This window comes from Vipera ursinii (assembly GCF_947247035.1).
Source record: "Vipera ursinii genome assembly, chromosome: 1".
Lineage (NCBI taxonomy): Eukaryota > Metazoa > Chordata > Lepidosauria > Squamata > Viperidae > Vipera > Vipera ursinii.
Window position 1 is genome coordinate 8,458,373 of NC_139512.1, and position 22,283 is coordinate 8,480,655.

The 22,283-nt window shown below is 43.4% G+C and overlaps 1 protein-coding gene across 1 annotated transcript in view; it reads right to left on the bottom strand.

Annotated features, from left to right (window-relative positions):
* PWWP3A (PWWP domain containing 3A, DNA repair factor) overlaps positions 1-13,729 on the bottom strand; it is a 44,851-nt gene extending 31,122 nt beyond the window's left edge. Inside the window, exons 1-4 of the mRNA XM_083363477.1 lie at positions 13,261-13,729; positions 9,734-9,850; positions 6,996-7,084; positions 6,532-6,602 (exon numbers count right to left, since the gene is read on the bottom strand). Coding sequence (XP_083219603.1) covers positions 6,532-6,602; positions 6,996-7,084; positions 9,734-9,796 — 223 coding nt within the window. The 5' untranslated portion in view covers positions 9,797-9,850; positions 13,261-13,729. The remainder of the gene's footprint in view (positions 1-6,531; positions 6,603-6,995; positions 7,085-9,733; positions 9,851-13,260) is intronic.
* Positions 13,730-22,283: the final 8,554 nt, after the last annotated feature.

Genomic DNA, 22,283 nt, shown 5'->3' on the forward strand with positions numbered 1-22,283 from the left:
CCACTGGTTAAACCTCCATCTTTAGGAAAGTGTAAAAACCTCCAGCATTTTACAGAGACGTAGTCGGAAACGACTAGCATGCATGTGCGGAGGAACCTTTACCTTTTTTTTATTTGAAGAAATATATTTCCTGCTGTGTCATCTTAACCTTATTGAATAATCTTTTGTCACCATTTTGAATCTTGTATCTTACTATCTATCTATCCATCATCTATCCATCATCTATCTATCTAATCATCTATCCATCCACCTACAGTATCCATCTATTCATCCTTGATCCATCCATGCCTGTCTCCATCCATCTCTCTCTCTGTATATCCATCCATCCGTGTCTCTTTCTGTCTCCATCCCTCTCTCTCTTTTCTATCTTTCTGTCTGTCTGTCTGTCTGTCTGTCTGTCTGTCTGTCTGTCTGTCTATCTATCTATCTATCTATCTATCTATCTATCTATCTATCTATCTATCTATCTTGGAAGGGGAACATTGTCTGTCATTTTTCGTAATAGACAGCCTATTCATTTCTCCCCTTCATGGATTACTGCCTTGTCGTGGCGAAGGGGCTTGCGTAATTCAATGAAGCTATGAGCTATGCCGTGCAGGGCCACCCAAGACGGACAGGTCATAGCAGAGAGTTCTGACAAAACGTGATCCACTGGAGAAGGAAATGGCAACCCACTCCAGTATCTTTGCCATGAAAACCCTATGGACAGTACCAAAAGGCAAAACGATATGACGCTGGAAGATGAGCCCCTCAGGTCGGAAGGCGTCCAATATGCTACTGGGGAAGAGCAGAGGGCTAGTACTAGTAGCGCCAGAAAGAATGAAGCGATTGGGCCAAAGCCGAAAGGACGCTCAGCTGTGGATATGTCTGGTGGTGAAAGGAAAGTCCGATGCTGTAAAGATTTTTTCTCCATAGGAACCTGGAATGTAAGATCCATGAATCAAGGCAAGCTGGATGTGGTCAAACAAGAGATGACAAGACTGAACATCGACATCTTAGGTATCAGCGAACTAAAATGGACAGGAATGGGTGAATTTAATTCAGATGACCATCAGGTATACTACTGCGGGCAAGAATCCCTCAGAAGAAATGGAGTAGCCTTCATAGTCAATAAAAGAGTAGGAAAAGCAATACTGGGATACAATCCTCAAAATGACAGAATGATCTCAGTTCGAATCCAAGGCAAACCATTCAATATCACAGTAGTCCAAGTCTATGCCCCAACCACCGGTGCTGAAGAGGATGAAATTGACCGGTTCTATGAAGCCCTACAGCACCTTATAGAACTAACACCAAAAAATGATGTCCTTATCATCATGGGGGATTGGAATGCTAAAGTAGGAAGCCAAAAGATAACCGGAATAACAGGCAAGTTTGGCCTTGGAGTACAAAATGAAACAGGGCACAGGCTGATAGAATTTTGTCAAGAGAATACGATGGTCATAGCAAACACTCTTTTCCAACAACCCAAGAGACGGCTCTACACATGGACATCACCAGACGGTCAACACAGAAATCAGATTGACTATATGCTCTGCAGCCAAAGATGGAAAAGCTCTATACAGTCAGTAAAAACAAGACCAGGAGCTGACTGTGGCTCAGACCATGAGCTTCTTGTTGCAAAGTTTAGGCTTAAATTGAAGAAAGTAGGGAAAAGCACCAGGCCAGTCAGGTATGAATTAAATCATATCCCCGTTGAATATACAGTAGAGGTGACAAATACCGGTAGATTTAAGGAATTAGATCTGATAGAAAGGGTGCCTGAAGAACTATGGACAGAGGTTCGCAACATTGTACAAGAGGTAGCAACCAAAACCATCCCAAAGAAAAAGAAATGCAAGAAAGCAAAATAACTGTCTGAGGAAGCTTTGCAAATAGCTGAGGAAAGGAGGGAAGCAAAAGGCAAGGGAGAAATAGAAAGATACGCCCAATTGAATGCAGAATTCCAGAGAATAGCTAGAAGAGATAAGAATGCCTTCTTAAATGAACAGTGCAAAGAAATAGAAGAAAACAATAGAATAGGGAGGACCAGAGATCTTTTCAAGAAAATTGGAGAAATGAAGGGAACGTTCAATGCAAAAATGGGCATGATAAAGGACCAAAACGGCAGGGACCTAACAGAGGCAGAAGAGATTAAGAAGAGATGGCAAAATTACACAGAAGAACTATACAAGAATGAGCTTAACGTCCCTGATAATCAGAATGAGGTGGTCACTGACCTCGAGCCAGACATCCTAGAATGTGAAGTGAAGTGGGCCTTAGAAAAGCTGAGCAACAACAAAGCTAGTGGAGGTGACAGTATTCCAGCTGAGCTATTCAAAATCTTAAAAGGCGATGCAGTAAAAGTGCTACACTCAATTTGCCAGCAAATTTGGAAAACTCAACAGTGGCCACAGGATTGGAAAAGATCAGTTTACATTCCAATTCCAAAGAAAGGCAGTGCCAAAGAATGTTCAAACTATCACACCATTGCACTCATTTCTCATGCTAGTAAAGTTATGCTTAAAATCCTACAAGCTAGACTCCAGCAGTATGTGGATCGAGAACTACCAGAAGTACAGGCAGGATTTCGAAGAGGCAGAGGAACTAGAGATCAAATAGCCAACATACGCTGGATCATGGAGAAAGCTAGAGAGTTCCAGAAAAACATCTACTTCTGCTTCATTGACTATGCTAAAGCCTTTGATTGTGTGGATCATAACAAACTGTGGCAAGTTCTTTTTTTTTTATTGAAAAGTTTTAAAATACAATTTTCCTTTAAAAAAAACCCCTTCCCCCTCCCTCCTCCCCCCTATCTCCCCCCCTCCCTCCCTCCCTCCTCCCCCCCCTGCCTCCCCCCCTCCCCCCCTCCCCCCCCGACTTCCCAGAGCTGAATACAAGGTATATATATAAAAAGAAAAAAAAGAAAGGCAAACATAAGCAACCATGTACTAACAACTATAAATTCTAAAATCCATCACTCTCTAGCTTATATAGGATAAAACAAACCTTGGCAATATTAAATATATATAAAAAACTAAAATAAAAAAGAAACACTTTCTAGCTTATATAGAATAAAACAAACCTTAATAATATTAAATATACATTAAAAACAAGAAAAAAAACCCCAAAATAGAAAGAGAAAAAAAAACAGAAAAAAAAGGAAAAAAGAATTATTCAAATACTATATAATACTTCTCAACCTATACTTGTCCTAAATAGACTCCATCCATTTTGTCCATTCCATAATATAACGTTCTTACAAATAATCTTTCAAATTAACCAAAATCTTCACCACCTCAACCAAATCAGAAAACTTTAAAGTCCACTCTTCTGTAATCGGCCGTTCCTCTTCCAGCACATCTATAATTATTCCAAACAATAAAAAAGATTGCGAACAAAACTTTAACCTCCATTTGGAAATCTTCTATATATTCCACCAAACTTTAATCCAAAAAAACTCACCCTTTCCACAAAACCACCACATATAAAAAATATATTGCGTCTACACCCAAATCTTTTCCCACCTCCCATATTTGACTATGAATACGTCGTAGAAATTCCATAGACTTCTGCAAATCCTGCTATTTTCTCTTCTTAGATCGTTTTGCAGCAGCACGCGTCACCCTCTGTTCTATAGAATCATCCGACGAAGTTGTATCTTGATCTCCTCCAACACCGTTGTCTTCTATCTGACCACCTTCGACCTCTTGATGCACTCCTTCTCCAGATCCCTTTTCAGCTTCCAGAAGTGTTAATGGCGTTGCATTTAAAACATTATTATAGAAATCACGTGCTTGCATCACAGTAACCAGACGGTACCTTTTACCTTCGTGCGTCACCATCAACCCAGCTGTGATCTCCCATCTAAACCTTATATCTCGTTGCTTGAGCTCTTGCACAAGAAATGTAAAATCCTTCCTTCTCCTTAAAATCTTTGGAGGAATTTCTTTTAAGACCAAAACTTCTTGATTAGCAATCACAACTTTAGTATCATAAGCAGCTCGTATAACTTCATCTCTAGTTTCCCTTTTTGCAAAATATACCACCACATCTCTAGGCAACTTTCTCTGTCTAGCAATCCATGAATTCACACGAAACACTTTATCCATGCCTCCTTTTATTTCAGATGCTGGCTGTTTCAACACTACTTCAAAAGCCTCAGAAACCAGCTGCTTTAGATCTTCCTTGGTATTCTCCTTTAAGCCTCTAACTCTAATGGCAAACTGCATCTGGTAATATTGAGCAAGACTCAGTTCCTTTTCCACTTTATCTTCATTCTCCAATACTTTTGCTTCTAATATAGCATTCTTTTGAGTCAAATCTTCTAGCTTTTCCTCCAATTCTTCCACACAGCGAGCCACTTTACACACTGAAGACAAGATGTCTGCCTTCATCACTCTAAACTTCTGTTCCATCCTCTCCTACATTCTCTCCTCCAATTTCTCCAATTTCTCCTCCATCTGTACAAATCTATCATTAATTGATTCCAAAATTACCTGGGTGTGTTTTTCAAGAGCATCTTGTAAGTCCTTTGATGTCAATACATCAGGAGGATGCAGCGCCTGCAGTAATGATTGTTGCACAGGAGAAGTTCCAGCACTCCGAAGAGTTTTAGGGGGTGGTTTAGCCGCCATCTTTTACCAAATGTGACGCACTTTCACTTCAGATTTATAATCCAAAAAAGTCCATCAAGCTGGAGAGTAAAATATAATAATCCTCTTCACCTTTTCCTCTTGTATCGCTCTGCCTGCTCCTTTAATCCATAGTCATTCCTTCAGGCAGGGGTGGTCGCAGACGCCTGGCTCTGCTCCAAGAAATCAGGAGCAGAGGCGCCGGCCAGCTGGGAGCAGCCCAGGCTACGGGGGAGTTCAATCCTTCAGCCGCCCAAGCCATAAGCTCAGGCGGCCCTGGAGAACTCTACCCCTACCTGGGAGCTCGCCCCCTCCTCTTCTCCCGAGGAGGGGGCTTCAAATTCGCCCGAACAGCTGATCGGCGCTGTTTCGGGCGAAAAAACAACAGCTGAGCCGCGGGCAGCCCAGGAAGGCTGTCTCCGTTGCCGCGGAGCCACCGGAAGCCAAACTGTGGCAAGTTCTTAAAGAGATGGGAGTACCAGAACATCTTATTTGTCTCTTGAGAAACCTATATGCGGGCCAAGAAGCAACAGTGAGAACTGGACACGGAACCACTGATTGGTTCCAAATTGGGAAAGGTGTCCGGCAAGGCTGTATACTGTCGCCTTGCCTATTTAACTTATATGCAGAGCACATCATGAGAAAGGCAGGGCTAGAGGAGTCAAAAGTTGGAATTAAGATTGCCGGAAGAAATATCAACAACCTAAGATATGCAGATGATACCACTCTAATGGCAGAAAGTGAAGAGGAACCGAAGAGTCTCTTGTTGCGAGTGAAGAAGGAGAGTGCAAAAGTTGGGTTGAAACTAAACATTAAGAAAACCAAGATCATGGCATCCGGCCCTCTCAATTCCTGGCAAATAGATGGGGAAGAAATGGAGGTAGTGACAGATTTTATTTTCCTGGGCTCCAAGATCACTGCAGATGGGGACTGTAGTCAAGAAATTAAAAGACGCTTGCTCCTCGGGAGGAAAGCCATGGCAAATCTAGACAGCACACTAAAGAGCAGAGACATCACCCTGTCAACAAAAGTGTGTATAGTCAAGGCTATGGTCTTCCCAGTTGCAATGTATGGCAGTGAAAGTTGGACCATGAGAAAGGCTGAGCGCAAAAGAATTGAGGCCTTTGAACTCTGGTGCTGGAGAAGACTCCTGCGAGTCCCTTGGACTGCAAGGCAATCAAACCGGTCAGTCCTAGAGGAGATCAACCCTGACTGCTCTTTAGAAGGCCAGATCCTGAAGCTAAAACTCAAATACTTTGGCCACCTAATGAGGAGGAAGGACTCACTGGAGAAGAGCCTAATGCTGGGAAAGTTTGAGGGCAATAGAAGAAGGGGACGACAGAGAATGAGGTGGCTGGATGGAGTCACTGAAGCAGTAGGCGTGAGCTTAAATGGACTCCAGAAGATGGTAGAGGACAGGAAAGCCTGGAGGAACATTGTCCATAGGGTCGCGATGGGTCGGACACGACTTCGCAACTAACAACAACAAATTCATTTCTAGGAGGTGTCCTTAAGTTTAATCCATTCTTACATTTTCAAAGAGAAGGGGGAGGGACATACAGACAAAAAGTGCTATAACAAAAGAGTAAAAAAAAAATCTACCCCAGTCCGTTAGGAACGATGATATAATTTCATCCCCGAGTATGTTCCCAACCCCTTATTCCTTCTCTTTAGAATTAGATCTTTTACGGATGCATATCAGTGTTATAAAACAAAAACTATAGTGAGAGGTTTGGCAAAGACGACACCTAAACACAACGGAATGAAGAAAACTGTTTTTAACAGAGTTTGCCTGTCTTCAGCTCCTTAAGTCTAGCTCGAGATTTTTGTGCCCCTCGTTATCTAGAAGATAACTTAGGAAAATAGCCAACATACAGGATTTCATGGACACAGCTGAACAAATAAAAGAAAAACATACCCAATTTATCTGCGATATCTTCAATGCTTTGTACTGTCAGAGGCACAATATGGGCAACACGCATGGTAACCCTTGAAAAAGAGAGAAAGAACAGCATTAAACTTTTGGCTTTGTGTGGTCAAGAATGCTTTGGTTCAACAGCTGTGATATTTTTAAATAAATTAGACTTCTAAGCCTAACCCTCTTGAGCAAGCCGACACCAGCACCTTCCCTAACCTAGCATTTTCTTTGATAGGATTACAACTCTAAGGTTGCTTGTCAACATTTTGCCAGCTATGACTATTCCTGTTTATCCCAAATAACATCCCAAAAGGAATTTATTTATTTAAAAAAAACAACCCAGAAGGGAGATTAGGACCTGGGAGCTTTACTGGATTTATTTTGCAAATCAAAATCAAACCTACTGGTGAACTAGACATATAAAAAAGCAGTGCTAAGAGGCTGCAAATCCACAGAAACCTAACTGTTTATTCTCAGCAATAATTTTGAGCCGAATGGAACCGAGCTTCTCAGGAAGCAGTCGCCCTCTGGAACTCTGGCTTCTACACAAGATCTGGAAGGCAGAAGAAAAAATATGGATTTTTTTTTTAAAAGGTGGACATCCAAATTCTGAGAAACAGAAAACCCACAAAACTGCAACAGAGAAACAGAAACGTATTTCTATTGTGAGAAATGCGCAAGAATTCAGGGGTAGGCAAACCTTGGCTCTTTTTTGACTCGTGGACTTCAACTCCCAGAATTCCTGAGCCAGCCATGCTGAGGGGAAAGGGAGAGGTTTCCAAGCTGAGCTGTGCTGGCTCAGGAATTCTGGGAGTTAAAATCCACGAGTCATGAGGGAGCCAAGGTTGCCTACCTCTGCACAAGATAGAGCCCTGAAGTTGAGGGTTGTGTTTTTTTTTTAAGTTCTTCAGAACTCTCAAAGCCAGAAATTCTCCCTTCCAATGCAAAAACCACCCCTGAAAATTGACAGTCTATCACAGGGGTAGGCAACCTCGGCTCTTTTATGACTCGTGGACGTCAACTCCCAGAATTCCTGAGTCAGCTATGCTGACTCAGGAATTCTGGGAGTTGACGTCCATGAGTCATAAAAGAGCCGAGGTTGCCTACCCCAGGTCTATCATGAGAAAATAAACAAAAAGTGGGGAAGAGGATGTGATACTTTAATCAGATTCTGAATTACCACTGACATTCCAACAGGAGTGAAAATGTAGAAGACAAGAAAATTCACCGGGGGGACTCTGTGTGTATACACATAATTTTCTTGGCAGCAACATGAGCAATACAAGAGTCAGTCTGGTCTAGTGGTTAATTTACCAGGCGAGAAGACAGGGGACTATGAGTTCTAGTCCCGTTTCAGGTAGAAAAGCCAGCTGGGTAACCTTGAGCCAATCACCAAGTACTATTGCTGCCTTAGCAGTGCTGGGATTCAGCCAGTTCGCACCACTTCAGCAGGACCGGTGGCAAATTTGTTGTTGTCCAGGCTGAGAATGGACTTCCGGAAGCGGCATCCACACAGGTTGTTCACATATTTGAATCCCACCACTGTGCCTTACGCAACAAAACTGGCTGGGTGACTTTGGGCCAGTCACACTCTCTCAGAGTGAGGTGGGTTGTCATTGTTGTGGAGAAAATAAGATGAGGAAGGAATATTGGATGTATTCTCTGCCTTGGGTTACTTACAAAGTAATAAAAGCGGGATAAAAGTCGAATAAATAAACACAGTGGCTTGCTACAACCCCCACACCTTGGTCAGTGGCACAGCTGGTTGGCCTTTGCAGAAGTCTAAGCAGGGTGAGGCCTGGTTCATACTTGAGATGGGAGACCACTGTGAAATCCTAAGACCAGTCTGGACTTGGAAGCCATACAAATATATAAGTACATAAATACAATGAAAATGTGTCCTAGAAAGCAGAGCCAACTGTATGATTGCAACCAAGAATCACATCTGACTCAAGGGAATTTTTTTTCTTTATAGTAAGCTATCACAAACCATGATTGCACACTATGTGGGATATTTGCAGAAGAATCCATTGCATGTCTCCTACATCCCAATGTTATATACTATTCCCAAATTATAGACAACTGGGTTGGAAATGAAACCCTTCTAATGGGAGAAAGCCTTTTAACCAGGGGTCTTCAGACTTGGCCCTTTTATGACTTATGGACTTCAACTCCCAGAATTCCTCAGCCAGGCATGCTGGCTGAGGAATTGAAGTCCACAAGTCATAAAAGGGCCAAGTTTGAAGACCCCTGCTTTTAATATAACATAACATCTGTGACTAGGTGAACCTTTGCCCAGGTTCGCCTGGTGCGCCAATTACGGCACTATCTAGACCGAGATGCCCTACGTACGGTCACCCATGCACTCGTGACCTCTCGTCACGAGTGCATGGGTGCAATGCTCTTTACATGAGGCTACCCTTGAAAACCACTCGGAGGCTCCAACTGGTACAGAATGCAGCCGCAAGAGTTGTGTTGGGAGTCTCCTGATACTCCCATGTTACACCTCTACTCCGTGAGCTGCATTGGCTCCCAGTTATCCTCCGGGTAAGATTCAAGGTGCTGGTAATGGTTTTCAAGGCCCTACATGGCATGGGTCCGGAGTACCTTAGGAATCACCTGCTGCCAGCGTCAACGTCCCTCCGTCCAGTGCGCTCCCACAGAGAGGGCCTCCTCAGGGTGCCGCCGTTCAGAGAATGCCGTCTGGTGGCTCCCAGGGGGAGGACGTTCTCTGTGGGCGCGCCTGAACTATGGAACCGTTTACCGGTTGAGCTCCGGATGGCTCCCGACCTTTGCTCCTTTCGACGCGACCTAAAAACACATCTGTTTAAGCAATCCGGTCTGGTCTGATGGGTTCTTTTGTAATTATTATCTTAAGGTAACTATCTTCTACATTTGGGCTAAATTAGGGTTTAATTTATTTTCAATATCTTTATTTGTACATTCTATTATTTATGTCACTGTTCACCGCCCTTAGGGAGAAGGGCGGTATACAAATCAAATAAATAAATAAATAAATAAATAACAGGGTGACCTTTTGCCAAACTGGGGTTAAATATAGTTTGCAAACAGAGCAAAAAACCCCTCCAAAACCAAATACAGTTGAACTGCCACCTCAGCTCAAACCGACATGGTATTTTTAGCCCATCTGGATATGTTTTTTCCCCAAATCAGAAATAATCAGGGTTGGCCCATTACATACCTGTGCTGGCCATAGCCGCTTTTTCCACTTGCAAAAGACATATTCTCCTTCACTCATCATCATCCTTGTTGGATGTCAGTCAGGGATCCAGATTAAAGGCTTGCTAGCAAGGACGTTCTAGGTTTCAGTAACAAAAGGATAAATCATTGTACAGGTAGTCCTTGACTTACAGTGGTTCTTTTAGTGACTGTTCAAAGTTACAATGGCACTAAAAAAAGTGAGTTATGACTATTTTTCACATTTACGACCGCTGCAGCATCCCTGTGGGCACATGACCAAAATTCAGACGCTTGGCAACTGACTCATATTTATGACGGTTGCAACGTCCCAGGGTCAGGTGATCCCCTTTTGCGACCTTCTGACAAGCAAAGTCAATGGGGAAGCCAGATTCACTTCACAACCGTGTTATTAACTTAACTGCTATGATTCACTTCACAGCTGTGGCAAGAAAGGTCATAATATGGGGCAAAACTCACTTTACAACTGTCTCGCTTAGCGACAGAAATTTTGGGCTCAACTGTGTTGTATGTCGTGGACTACTTGTGCTCCATTCCATAAAACGTTCAGCATTTATACTATCCACAATAATTTTTATTCCACCTTTTTTCTAGATCCAGTCCAAGGAATTCCACTAAGAAAAATATTTATTTGCTCAGAATGATATCCCAGAAAATATTTAGAATATTTAGAATCGCAGGGTTGGAAGGGAACGTGGTTTTCTAGTCCAACCCCACGCTCAAGGCAGACTTTATACCATTCTGATGAAATGGTTGCCCAGTCTACTCTTGAAAATCTCCAGTAATGAAGCACCCAGCACTCCAATAGGCAAGCTGTTCCATTATTTATTTATATCCTGCCCTTAATATTTTTTACAAATAACTGAAAACGATGCACATAGCCAATACACCACCTTCCTCCTATTTTCCTAACAGCAACCCTGTGTGTATTAGGCTGAGAGAGAGAGAATGACTGGCCCACTCAGCCAGCGGGCTTTCATGGCTATAGTGGGTTATTTGTTCATTTCTTAAATTTCTCCTTAGTTTCAAGTTCAATCTTTCTTTAAGGGGTTTCTACCCATTGCTTCTTGTCCTACCCTCTAGTGCAGGGGTCCCCAAGCCCCGGGCCGTGGACCAGTACTGGGCCGCAGCATGGCGACAACCGGGCTGCAGAAACAAGCAAAGCCCCATCCGTGAGATGCAGGCAGCACACAAAACCACGCACTCTCCGGTCCGTGGAAAAACCTCTCTCCACGTAACCGGTCTCTGGTGCTCAAAAGGTTGGGGACCTCTGCTCTAGTGGTTTGGAGAATGGGTTGACCCTCTTTTCTCTGTGACAGCTCTTCAAGTACTGGATGACAGCTATCATGTTACCCCCTAGTCCTTCTCTTTGATTTGCACCACAGACTAGCAAAGGTTAGGCTGGAATAGAAGTGATTGGCCCAAACCTATTAACTGTAATATGTTTGGCCAAGTTGCCCTGCAGGATCTTTGATTAGAGAAGATGTTCTAAACCAGGGGTAGGCAACCTTGGCTCTTTTATGACTGTGTAGACTTCCAACTCCCAGAATTCCTGAGCCAGCCACACTGAGGGAAAAGAGAGAGGTTTCCAAGCTGAGCCATGCTGCCTCAGGAATTCTGGGAGTTGAAGTCCACGAGTCATGAAAGAGCCAATTTCATTAAAGTTTACATGTCCAGCAGGAACCCCAGGTACTATGCAGAGATATAACCTTTGATTTTTTTTTTAGTCTCACCTTTATTATTTTTATAAATAACACAAGGTAGCAAAGATACCTAATATTTTTTCCTCCGAGAAAAAATTAGAAACTTAAGAGGAGGAAGGAGAATCTATATGTTTGCCTTGAGTTATGAAGAAAAAAGCAAGATAAAAATCTAAAACTTTCACAAAGCCAAACGGATAGACATTTGCACAGTTTCATGCTGGCTAAATGTACTAATTGATGTAAGTGGAAGGGCACCCACCAATTGCACACATTGCTCTTCCTTTGGAAAGCAGCACGTCCACTCCGGAGTCCCCACTGAGCATTATATCAGAAACAAATACATGAGATGGGCAGCTATATAAATTTACCAAATAAATAAGAAGAGAATATGCCACTGGGGTAAAGAAAATTTACACTGGGAAGGCCAGTTCGTGTGTTAAAAAATAGAGAAGCAACAGAGCACTTTAAAATAATCTCATTCACTTTTCAACTGTATTATGCAATAAAGGTAAAGGTTCGCCTACACATGCGTGCTAGTCGTTTCCAACTCTAGGGGCCGGTGCTCATCTCCATTTCAAAGCCGAAGAGCCAGTGTTTGTCCGAGGACGTCTCCGTGGTCATGTGGCTGGCGTGACTAGATGCCAAAGGCGCACAGAACACTGTTACCTTCCCACCATAGTGGTCCCTATTTTTCTACTTGCATTTTTACGTGCTTTTGAACTGCTAGGTTGGCAGAAGCTGGGACGAGTAACAGGCGCTCACTCTGTTACGCGGCACTCGGGATTCGACCCGCCAAACTGCCGATCTTCTGATCGACAAGCTCAGTGTCCTAACCCACTGAGCCACCGCGTCCCCTATTATGCAATATAAACATATAAATATAGCCCTTGTTTTAGCGACCAGCATTGGAACTGGCAATTTGGTAGGGGAGCTGAGCAGCCACTAAGTGAAACCACAACTGTGCCCATGATTTTCCTTTGCTGTACATCCCTGCAAAAGTCATAAAGGCGAGGACTGGTGGCACTTTGACATCCCTGTCGTAACTGGCTGTGTCTGAGGCAGTCACTAAACAAGGACGATCTGCACTAGTTTCCATGAGCCGGTGAAAGAGGTACAGTATGTTGTACTGAGACAAGGAAGCTGTTGTGCATTTAAAAAATGCTTTAGTTTTTGTTTAAATATCGTTCTTCCCAGCCAGAAGGGCTATGCACTCCCACATCAAAGGAAGCTGAGAGAAAGATCCACCAGTGTTCCTCTACCTTGGCCATTTAAAGAGGTGTGGACTTCAACTTCCACAATTCCCCAGGTTGAGAATCACTGTAAAGTGAGTTCAAAGGGACTGTCCCCCCACCCCAAAGATGAGGCCAAGATACCCCTTAACCCAGAGGTGGGAAACTATGGCCCTTTATGACTTGTGGACTTCAACTCCCAGAATTCCTCAGCCAGCAGTGCTGGCTGAGGAATTCTGGGAGTTGAAGTTCACAAGTCATAAAAGGGCCATAGAGCCCTATCCCTGCTTTAACCACAGGAGCAACCCTCCATTTTTGGATTTTCCCCTCTCTTAAGGACCAAAAAGAAACTACCCAAGTTACTGCGGAAGGCTGGAGAACCTGAGGTAAGGCAATCCACCCCCATGAGTGGAGCAGGAAAGGGAAATAGCCACAGGTTAGCCATATTAGGGAGCAGGAGTCGTCCTCTCTACCCATGGAAGCAGCCCCCTCCCCAGGGCAGTCACCGCAGCCCTTCTTTTTTTTCCTTCCTTTTTTTCCCCGACTACCAAAATGGGGAGAGCGGGACTCGAACTTACCACACCCAAAGCTTCGTCCTTCTCTTCTCGGTCGCATTTGAAAACTGTAACACATAGCTCCGCCCTTTCCTCTCTGCCCCGCCCCCTCCTCCAGACTGTTGAGGCCGAGAACTGAGGCTGGGCACGCCCCTCCGCCTTCTCCAGTTGGGCCACGCCTCTGTGAACCTCACTCAGGCTCTGCATTGGGTACGGGTATCCCGCCCTTTGCCTTCCAGCTCTGGCGCTTCCGGATTCTTCCGCTTTTTCCTCATTTGTGGCTGGAGTCTCCGCCCTCTTATCCGAGCTGGGCCAATCGTCTCGAAGGATTGGTATCCCTCCCTTCTCTTTTCCCTCCCCCCAAACGCTTGGTAACAAGTCAGATACAACGCAAGGGGCGGGGCTAGCGATAGACACAGCACATGGCACGTTTGAGGGGACAAAATGTACCTGCGCGTTTGACAAGAGAGAGACAAATCAATCCAAAAGGAGACTGTCCTTCCTTCCTTTTCCTTACCACCAATCAGAATGAAAAGCGAAACGTCAATCTTGGGCTCAGTTTTCCTTCCCTCCGCTTCTGTAAGGACGGCTGGCCCTCTGGCCCTTTGCGCGAGACACAGCTGTTACGCGCTCTTTGCGGAGGCGGCTCGAGACCAAGCAGCCAATCACAAAAGACCTCTGGTTATGCGTTGCCTCCTGAATGGACGCTCCATCCATCACACCCGCTTTATTCCCGCCCTACTTTTTTTTCTTTCTTTTTTTCTCCTTCCTTATCCTGTTTATTTCCTTAAAAGTGAACTTTGGGGCCTGAGGCCAGTGTTGAGGTTCATGCAACACAATGAAAGGACAATTAAAAGCAGAGTTGCTGCAATGCAGCAATACACATTACAATAACTTTATGTGCACATTACAATAACTTTATGTAAAGTTATTGTAATGTCCCAGATCGGGCATTTTTGGACTTATGGAAACTCCAAAATGTCAGGGAGTTTCTAGAAGCCTGGCACTCTGACAAACCGGCTATCAATAGACACATAGACATGAACAACATCTATAGACTATGTAAATGAGAGAATCACCCCGTTGTCCCCCCCACCACAAAAGGAACAAAAAGACCCAAGCACCTCCCCACCAGTAATTGGAATCCAGGTCAGCATAGATTAACTCCAACGTTAACTTCATATCAACAATCAAGTAAACAATACACTGAACAATCGAGAAACTGCTAAAGAGCCAACAGTAAACAAGCCAACCAAAGAATCTCCAGAGACAGGGGTCTCCAAACATGGCCCTTTTATGACTTGTGGACTTCAACTCCCAGAATTCCTCAGCCAGTATGCTTGGCTGAGGAATTCTGGGAGTTGAAGTCCACAAGTCATAAAAGGGCAAAGTTTGAAAACCCCTGTCTTAAGACTACCCCCACCAACACTGACAGGACAAGCCACCAGACAAGCCACCGCAGTCCTTACTACAGGGGTCTTCAAACTTGGCCCTTTTATGACTTGTGGACTTCAACTCCCAGAATTCCTCAGCCAGCATGCCTGGGAGTTGAAGTCCACAAGTCATAAAAGGGCCTAGTTTGAAGACCCCTGCCTTACTAGCACTCATGATGTTATCTAGCTTGGGTAATGAAACATCTGCAAGAAAACAAGCAAGCTCAGAGAGTACCAACGACGCCTCATGTCAACCCTGAGCTTCAAACATTCTCTTTTATTGGTACTTTATGTTTTTTTTTTCCTTTGTAGGAAGCCAACCCCACATTTTGGCCTCAATACAGATAGCTGAGTTATAACCATTCATTTATTGACCATTCAGTTACAACGGCACTGAAAAAGCTGACTTGTGAGTGTTTTTCACACTTATGACCATTGCAAGCACACCTATGGTCACATGATCAAATTTCAGACAGTTGGTAACTGGTTCATATTTATGATGGTTGGAGTGTCCTGGGGTCATGTGATCCTCTTTTGCCGCCACCTGACAAGCAAAGGGGAAGCCAGATTCACTTAACAACCATGTTACTAACTTAATTGCAGTGATTCACCTAACAGCCATAGCAAAAAAAAGTAATAACATGGGACTTATGACTGTTGCAACATCCCCACAGTCACGGGATCAAAACTTTGTTGCTTGGCAACTGGCATGCATTTACAGCAGTTGCAGTATCCCAGGTCATATGATCGCCATTTGCTATCTTCCAGCTGGATCTCCGGCAAGCAGTCAATGAGGGAATCCAGATTTGCCTAATGACTCTGATGTCAACGCTGCTAACATCTAATGTTATTGCTTGACAAGAGATGAAGAAGTAGCTATTTCATATGTTAAACTTGTGTATTGCTTTAAGACTTGTGTATTGCTTTAGTTTAAAGTTGGGAGGAGGGAAGAGTAGGAATGCACTTTCAAGGCCATTTGTCTCTCTAAAGAAGATAAGGCTTTGGCAGTTCTTCTAACGGAAGGGAAACTGATTCTTTAAAGTAATTGGAGAATATGATTATGTCACTGCCGTTTTATTCTAATTTTGTCAGCAGCTCGTTTCTGTCTGTACATTTTTTCCTCCGCTCTCTGCACCTGTGTTATTATCTTATCATGTAACCATAGTGAATCTCATATGTCCAGCTATGTTATGGTTTTAGACTGTTTTGTGCGCATGCCTAGAAGAAGTTTCTCACAGTTTCTTCTTACTTCTCTCTTCTGCCTGATGAGAGAATGTAGTCAGTTTAGGTCTTTTGTTTTCTCATTAAAAGTTTTACAATATAACATGCCTCGGATTTTCTTTCTTTGATATTCACCATGCAAATGAGCCATGGTCCATCCTCCTCTGGTCGGAATGTTAATTATTCTGCGACAGATTAATGACAAAATTAGAAAGGTGGAGAATTGTGTTTTAATATATTGTGCAAGGGGCGGAGGTTTCAGATTCAAGCTTCCTACGAGCAAGCATTTACCCGTGTATTAGGCTAATAAAGGACTTTTAAGGTAAACAAAGCCTCAGAGTCACTTGAAAAGCCCATAGTCGGAAACTTGACATATGATTCATTTCACAACAGCAGTGATTTCTGTAACAACTGTCACAAAATCAGTTACGACTGACTTAACAGCTGTTTCCCTTAGCAACACAAAATTTGGGCTCAATTGTAATCGTAAATCAAGGGCTATCTGTATTTAGGAAGGTAAAAGAGGTGTATTGAATAGGGCTTACTGCCTATTAAGAATGTTGGCTTATGTCAACTGTCCGACTAGCGAATTCAACATTGAGGAAACTTTACAGCTTAGAGGTCCCCAACCTTTTGGGCACCAGGGACCGGTTCCATGGAGAGAGGTTTTTCCATGGACTGGAGGGTGTGTGTTTTTGTGTGCTGCCTGAATCCCACGGATGGGGCTTTGCTTGTTTGTGTGGATCAGCTGCTGGCATCCCACGGCCCAGTGCTGGTCCCCGGATCTGGGGTTGGGGACCCCCTGCCATAAAAGGCAAACTTTATTGAATACACATCTCGGTACTGAAGAAGCTAAATCAATTCTGGTTTTCCTGTGTGAAAATCTGATTAGTTAACAGTAGTTTTCCAAAAAACCCACCCACCAAGTGTTCACGTTGGCCAATCACACTTCTTTGGTTTGCTATGAGAACGGTCCACTTCTCCGTCAGACACCTGTTTTTGTGACCTTGGTTTTCAGGGTCCATGGACAGCTTTTTGAAACTGCCGTTTCTTTCCCAAGTTTCCCCTCCCCCATGTTTCTATGGCAAATTAAGTAGCGACAGAGGTTAGCAAGCATCTTAGCAACTCAATCTTGACAGCTCAAGTCTTAGAAGGAAGCTTTAGTCCTAGTTCTAAATACAGGTAGTCCTCGACTTGCAATCACAATTAAACCCAATTTTTTTGTTGCCAAGACAGACAGCTATTAAATGAGTTTTGCCCCACTTTACCACCTTTCTTACCACAGTTGTTAAGTGAATCATTGCAGTTGTTAAACTAGCAATACAGTTGTTAAGTGCATCTGGCTTCCCCATTGTCTTTGCTCGTCAGAAAGTCACAAAAGGGTAATCAGATGATCCCAGGACCCTGCCACCGTCATAAATATGAACCAGTTGCCAAGCGTCTGAATTTTGATCATGTGATCCTGGGGATGCTGCAACAGTCATAAGCATGAAAAACAATCACTTAAGTCACTTTTTTCAGGTCTGTTGTAATGTCAAAAACCAAATGAATGGTTGTAAGTCCAGGACTACCTGTAGTTCAAAACAATCCTTCCTATTTTTTTTCTCCCCTGTGAACTCCTCCAGTAACACTCTCTCTCTCTCTCTCTCTTTCTCTCTCTCTCTCACACACACACACACACACACACACACACACGCACGGCAATCATTTGGGATTCTAATTAATGTTTCTACTTTGTTTTTGATTAGCCTAGATAATAAAGATAGCCACGGTGGTTCGTAAAGAAAAAAATGAATCTAAAATTAAAGGGTAAGCCATGCTATTTTAAAGATCAACCAAAATATAACCCAAGAAAGAACAAGATTTTTGAATTCTCCAGAACCCTCTATCAGGCTAAATTGAACAAGCAAATGGTAGGAAAAGAAATAGTAGTAATTAGGAAACAGGAACGAACCCTGCAATTTAAGAAAGTGGAGGTTGCTGATTGCTTAATTAAATACCTGGTAATGTTGCAGATTATTGTTATGTGAAGACCCCACTCCCTGGAGAAGGCTCTTGTGCTGGGAAAGGTGGATGGAAAGAGAAGAAGAGGATGACCAGCAGTAAGGAGGAAGGACTCGGTCACAGTGGTGATGGAGGCACCTTTAAAGGACCAGGTGAGGGACAAGCCCTCCTGCAGAAAATCTAACTACGTGGTCATTAGGATCAAAAATGTCTGTCTGTCTGTCTGTCTGTCTGTCTGTCTGTCTGTCTGTCTGTCTGTCTGTCTGTCTGTCTATCTATCTATCTATCTATCTATCTATCTATCTATCTATCTATCTATCTATCTATCTGTAGCCCTGGGCTTATGACAACATCCAAGCCCAAATTTCTGTTGCTAAGTGAGACAATTAGGTAAGTGCCCCAATTTACAACTTTTCTTGCCATAGTTAGGTTAGTAACAGGATTGTTAAATGAATTTGGCTTCCCCATTGACTTTGCATGTCAGAAGGTCGCAAACGAGATAATGTGACCCTGGGACACTGCAATCGTCATAAATACGAATCAGTTGCCAAGGGTCTGAATTTTGATCATGTGACCCTAGAGATGCTGCAATGGTCATATGAAAAATGGTCACAACTCACTTTTTTCTGTGCTGTTGTAACTTCGGTCCCTAAACAAATTGTTGTAAGTCGAGGACTATCTATCTATCTATCTATCTATCTATCTATCTATCTATCTATCTATCTATCTATCTATCTATCTATCATATTTCTTAACTACCCCTCTCCCTCAGAAATGGCATGTAATCAATCAATGAATAATATGCCTTATTTTAATTGTGATAGTTCTGGCACAAATAAACAATCAGTTAATCGGTCAATCAGTGCAAAGACTCTCTTTTCTGGAGAAATCTATGATGCTGGGAAAACTGGAAGGAAAGAGAAGATGATGACCAGCATCAAGGTGGATATATTCAGTTACAGTGGCAATGGAGGCACTATTTTAAGATCTGGTAAACCAGGTGATCATGGATCCATCTATGTGGTCATTACACATTGACTTGATGGTACACAATCATAGGTTTTCCTGTTATTCTGATAAGTGGCAGGATGGAATGAGACATAACCATTCATTGAGTGGCTACTTGAAGTTACACAGCACTGAAATAAGTGACATATGACTGTTTTTCCACACTTAATGACATTTGCAGCATCCCCATGGTCACATAATCAGAATTTGGATGCTTGGCAACGGGTTCGTACTTATGACGGTCGCAGTGTCCCGGGGTCGCTTTACAACTGTGTTGCTAACTTAAGAACTGCAGTGATTCACTTAACATCTGCGGCAGGAAAGGTTGTAAAATGGGGCAAAGCCGACTTAGCTGTCTCGCTTAGCAACAGAAATGTTGGGCTGAATCGTGGCCATTAACTGTAAACGCTGGACAGATCGTATTTAGCCTGTGAAAAGGAAGTAAGGGCGGATTCCCATCGCTCTGGAAGGACAGTCACTGGTGGTCAGATCCAATTTCTCCCCTATGAAGAGGAAGGTTCCAAAAGAGAGACGAAGGCAGGGGTGGGGAAACTGGGCTCTTTTATGACTTGTGGACTCCAACTCCCAGCAGCGCTGGCTCAGGAATTCTGGGAGTTGAAGTCCACAAGTCATAAAAGAGCCCAGGTTCGCCACCCCTGGACTAAGGAAAATGTAAAAGGAAAGAGTCTGGTGTGCTCTCCTGCCATTAAAAGGAATGACACCCACGTGTGACATGGTTGGATCTGAAGCTCCTTGCATGTCAAGGGTGCCTGTGCTGGGCCGGTGTACATAGTTAGCTTAGGAATTAAGAACTGTGTTAGAACATTTAGCATTTAAAGGGTTAATGCTGTATCCTTAAGAGCAGGGCTTTTCAAGCTTTTCACCCATTGTACCACTTTTAGGATCTGGCAACCTCCGAGTACCACCAGTTGCAAGGTGTCAAAAACTTGATGACCCCCTCCAAAGGAAAAAAAGTGATGAAGTACAGGTAGTCCTCGACTTACAACAGTTCGCTTAGTGACTGTTCAAAGTTACAATGACACTGAAAAAAGTGCCCCCCCAAGCCACAGCTAAGCAAGACACCTGCCTGCCCGCCCGGTGGCGCTCTTCCTCCTGTCTGAGGTTTTCATTGTTGTGAGTATTTCTGTTGAGGATTGGCAGTGGGGGTGAAGGGTGGGGGTGTTTGGTTTTTATTCCTGTCTGCTGAGTGGTTGCAGCAGGTTTTGGTCACTTCACATGACCCTGGGACACTGTGACCATCATAAATATGAATCAGTTGCCAAGCATCTGAATGTAAATCACAAGAACCTGGAAATGCTGCAACATTCCAGCTGATCGGCACTTCTTCTGGGCTCAGAAGCACCAGGATCAGCGCCGAGCTCCAGCTGGAGCCTGGCGCTGATCCTGGCGCTTCCGCTGAGCCCTGCAGCCCCGAAGAAGCGCTGATCCTGGCACTTCCGCTGAGCCCTGACACCCCTGCAGCTCCACCCATCTATCGCTCAGGCTTGTGCAGTGCTGCCACTGGTTCTGCTCATCCTCTTCCCCCGCTACCACTTTTCTAGGATGGTCGCGTACCACCTGCCAGGTGCCAATGTACCACAGGTGGTACCCGTACCACTGGTTGAAAAGCCCTGCTTAAGAGAATTGTATGTAAGAACATTTAGCATTTAAAGGGTTAAACGCTGTTTCCTTAAGGAGATGGTTTCTGGGAAATGTAGTCCAGTTGTTAGTCAGTCCTATATCTTATCTAGCCAGTGGGAGGAGCTTCAAAGTTTATTGCAGGACATCCTGGCTACGTGCCAGGTTGTAAAAGCCCTTTGTTTTAATCCACCATCGTGCAGGCATCAATTAGCATCCGTAACAATGCTTAGCTGAGATGGAGAAGTTACTCCTTTTTTACACTACGAGAATGTACAAGTATGGGCATGAATATGTTGCTATGATCAGACGTATCTACTGCAAACGTAAGTCTTTGCTTAGAATTCTTGGGCAATAAATATTTGTTTTAAAATCATTTTCGGTGATTTATAGTGTCTGGATCGGGACTATAAAGCATTTTAGTTAACAGTTCCAGAACAGTGCCCATGCTGGATCAGAAATATTTTTGTCCAGGTTAACCAGACACTATTCTCCCAGCTATGTCTACTCCAAAAGAAGCAAATCAACGACAACAACAACAACAATTTAACAAAAAGCACAACACAAACCTACTTGGTTTCCTTAAATCACGTCCACAATTTTAATCCCATAGGGTTTCTTGGATTAATGTATTTATTTTTAACATGTAACATGAAACAGCGTCTTGGTTAATTGAAAACGTAATTGTATTCACAAGCCCTTTAGGTTTATGGTCTTCATAGGAAGCATACATTTTTTTTCAGAGATGCATTTCCCCAACTTTTTATTAACCCATGTTAACAGCATGTCAGAAATCATTTACGACATTTATAACCACACTTCTCTTCCAGTCATTACCCAGGTTTAAACAAAGCTTCTGCAGCGGTACGGGTGAGAGTGCCTGGCCTAATCTCCACTAGGTGAGCCTTGAGCTGAAAGGTAAACACAAGTAGGCCTCAACTTATGGCTATTCGTTTCACAGCCATTCAAAATTATGATGGCATTGGAAAAAGTTACTTATGACCAGTCCTCACCCTTATGGCCATTGCTGCATACCTGTGGTCACATGATCAAAACTCAGTTGCTTAACAACTGCCATGCGTTTACACTGCCGTTTGCAACCCTCTCAGGCTTCCAACAAGCCAAATCCTTGCTTAATGACCGTGAAAAAGGTTAGAAATCAGGCATGGCTCTCTTAACAATGATACTCCTTAGCAACAGACTGTGGTTGCTAACTGTAGTCATAAGTTGAGGACTACCTGTATAGAGTTCCCTAGATCCAATCTAATATTTTACCTTGTTCACCATATCACATTTCTTGTGGCATCCCAGTTAACCATCTGGACATGAACCAAGTTTGATCAATACACTTATTGGGTCCCCACCCACCTGCCTTCCATTGTTCGCTTGTTTTCAATTTCCCATTCAAACATCTGCTTACAGTATAACCGAGTATCGTAAAATGTATATTGCTTTCCATGGTTCTCCAGTTCATCCAGCAGCACGTGGATAAATATTTCAAGATCGATGGCAGCATCACAGTCTCTTTACATCTGGTTTTTTTTTTGGGGGGGGGGGAGAACAGAAATTGTTTTTCCCACCCTCTTGAGTTTGAATGTCTCAAGTCCGTGTTTGAAGTTTAAGCCCAACGTGAAACAACGGACTTGAACTACAGCCTAGCCCTTGAATTCCCGGCAACATTTCATTTGGAAATATTGTGTTATTAGTGCTTATCGTTAGAAAGCGAGGCAATGCTCAAACCAA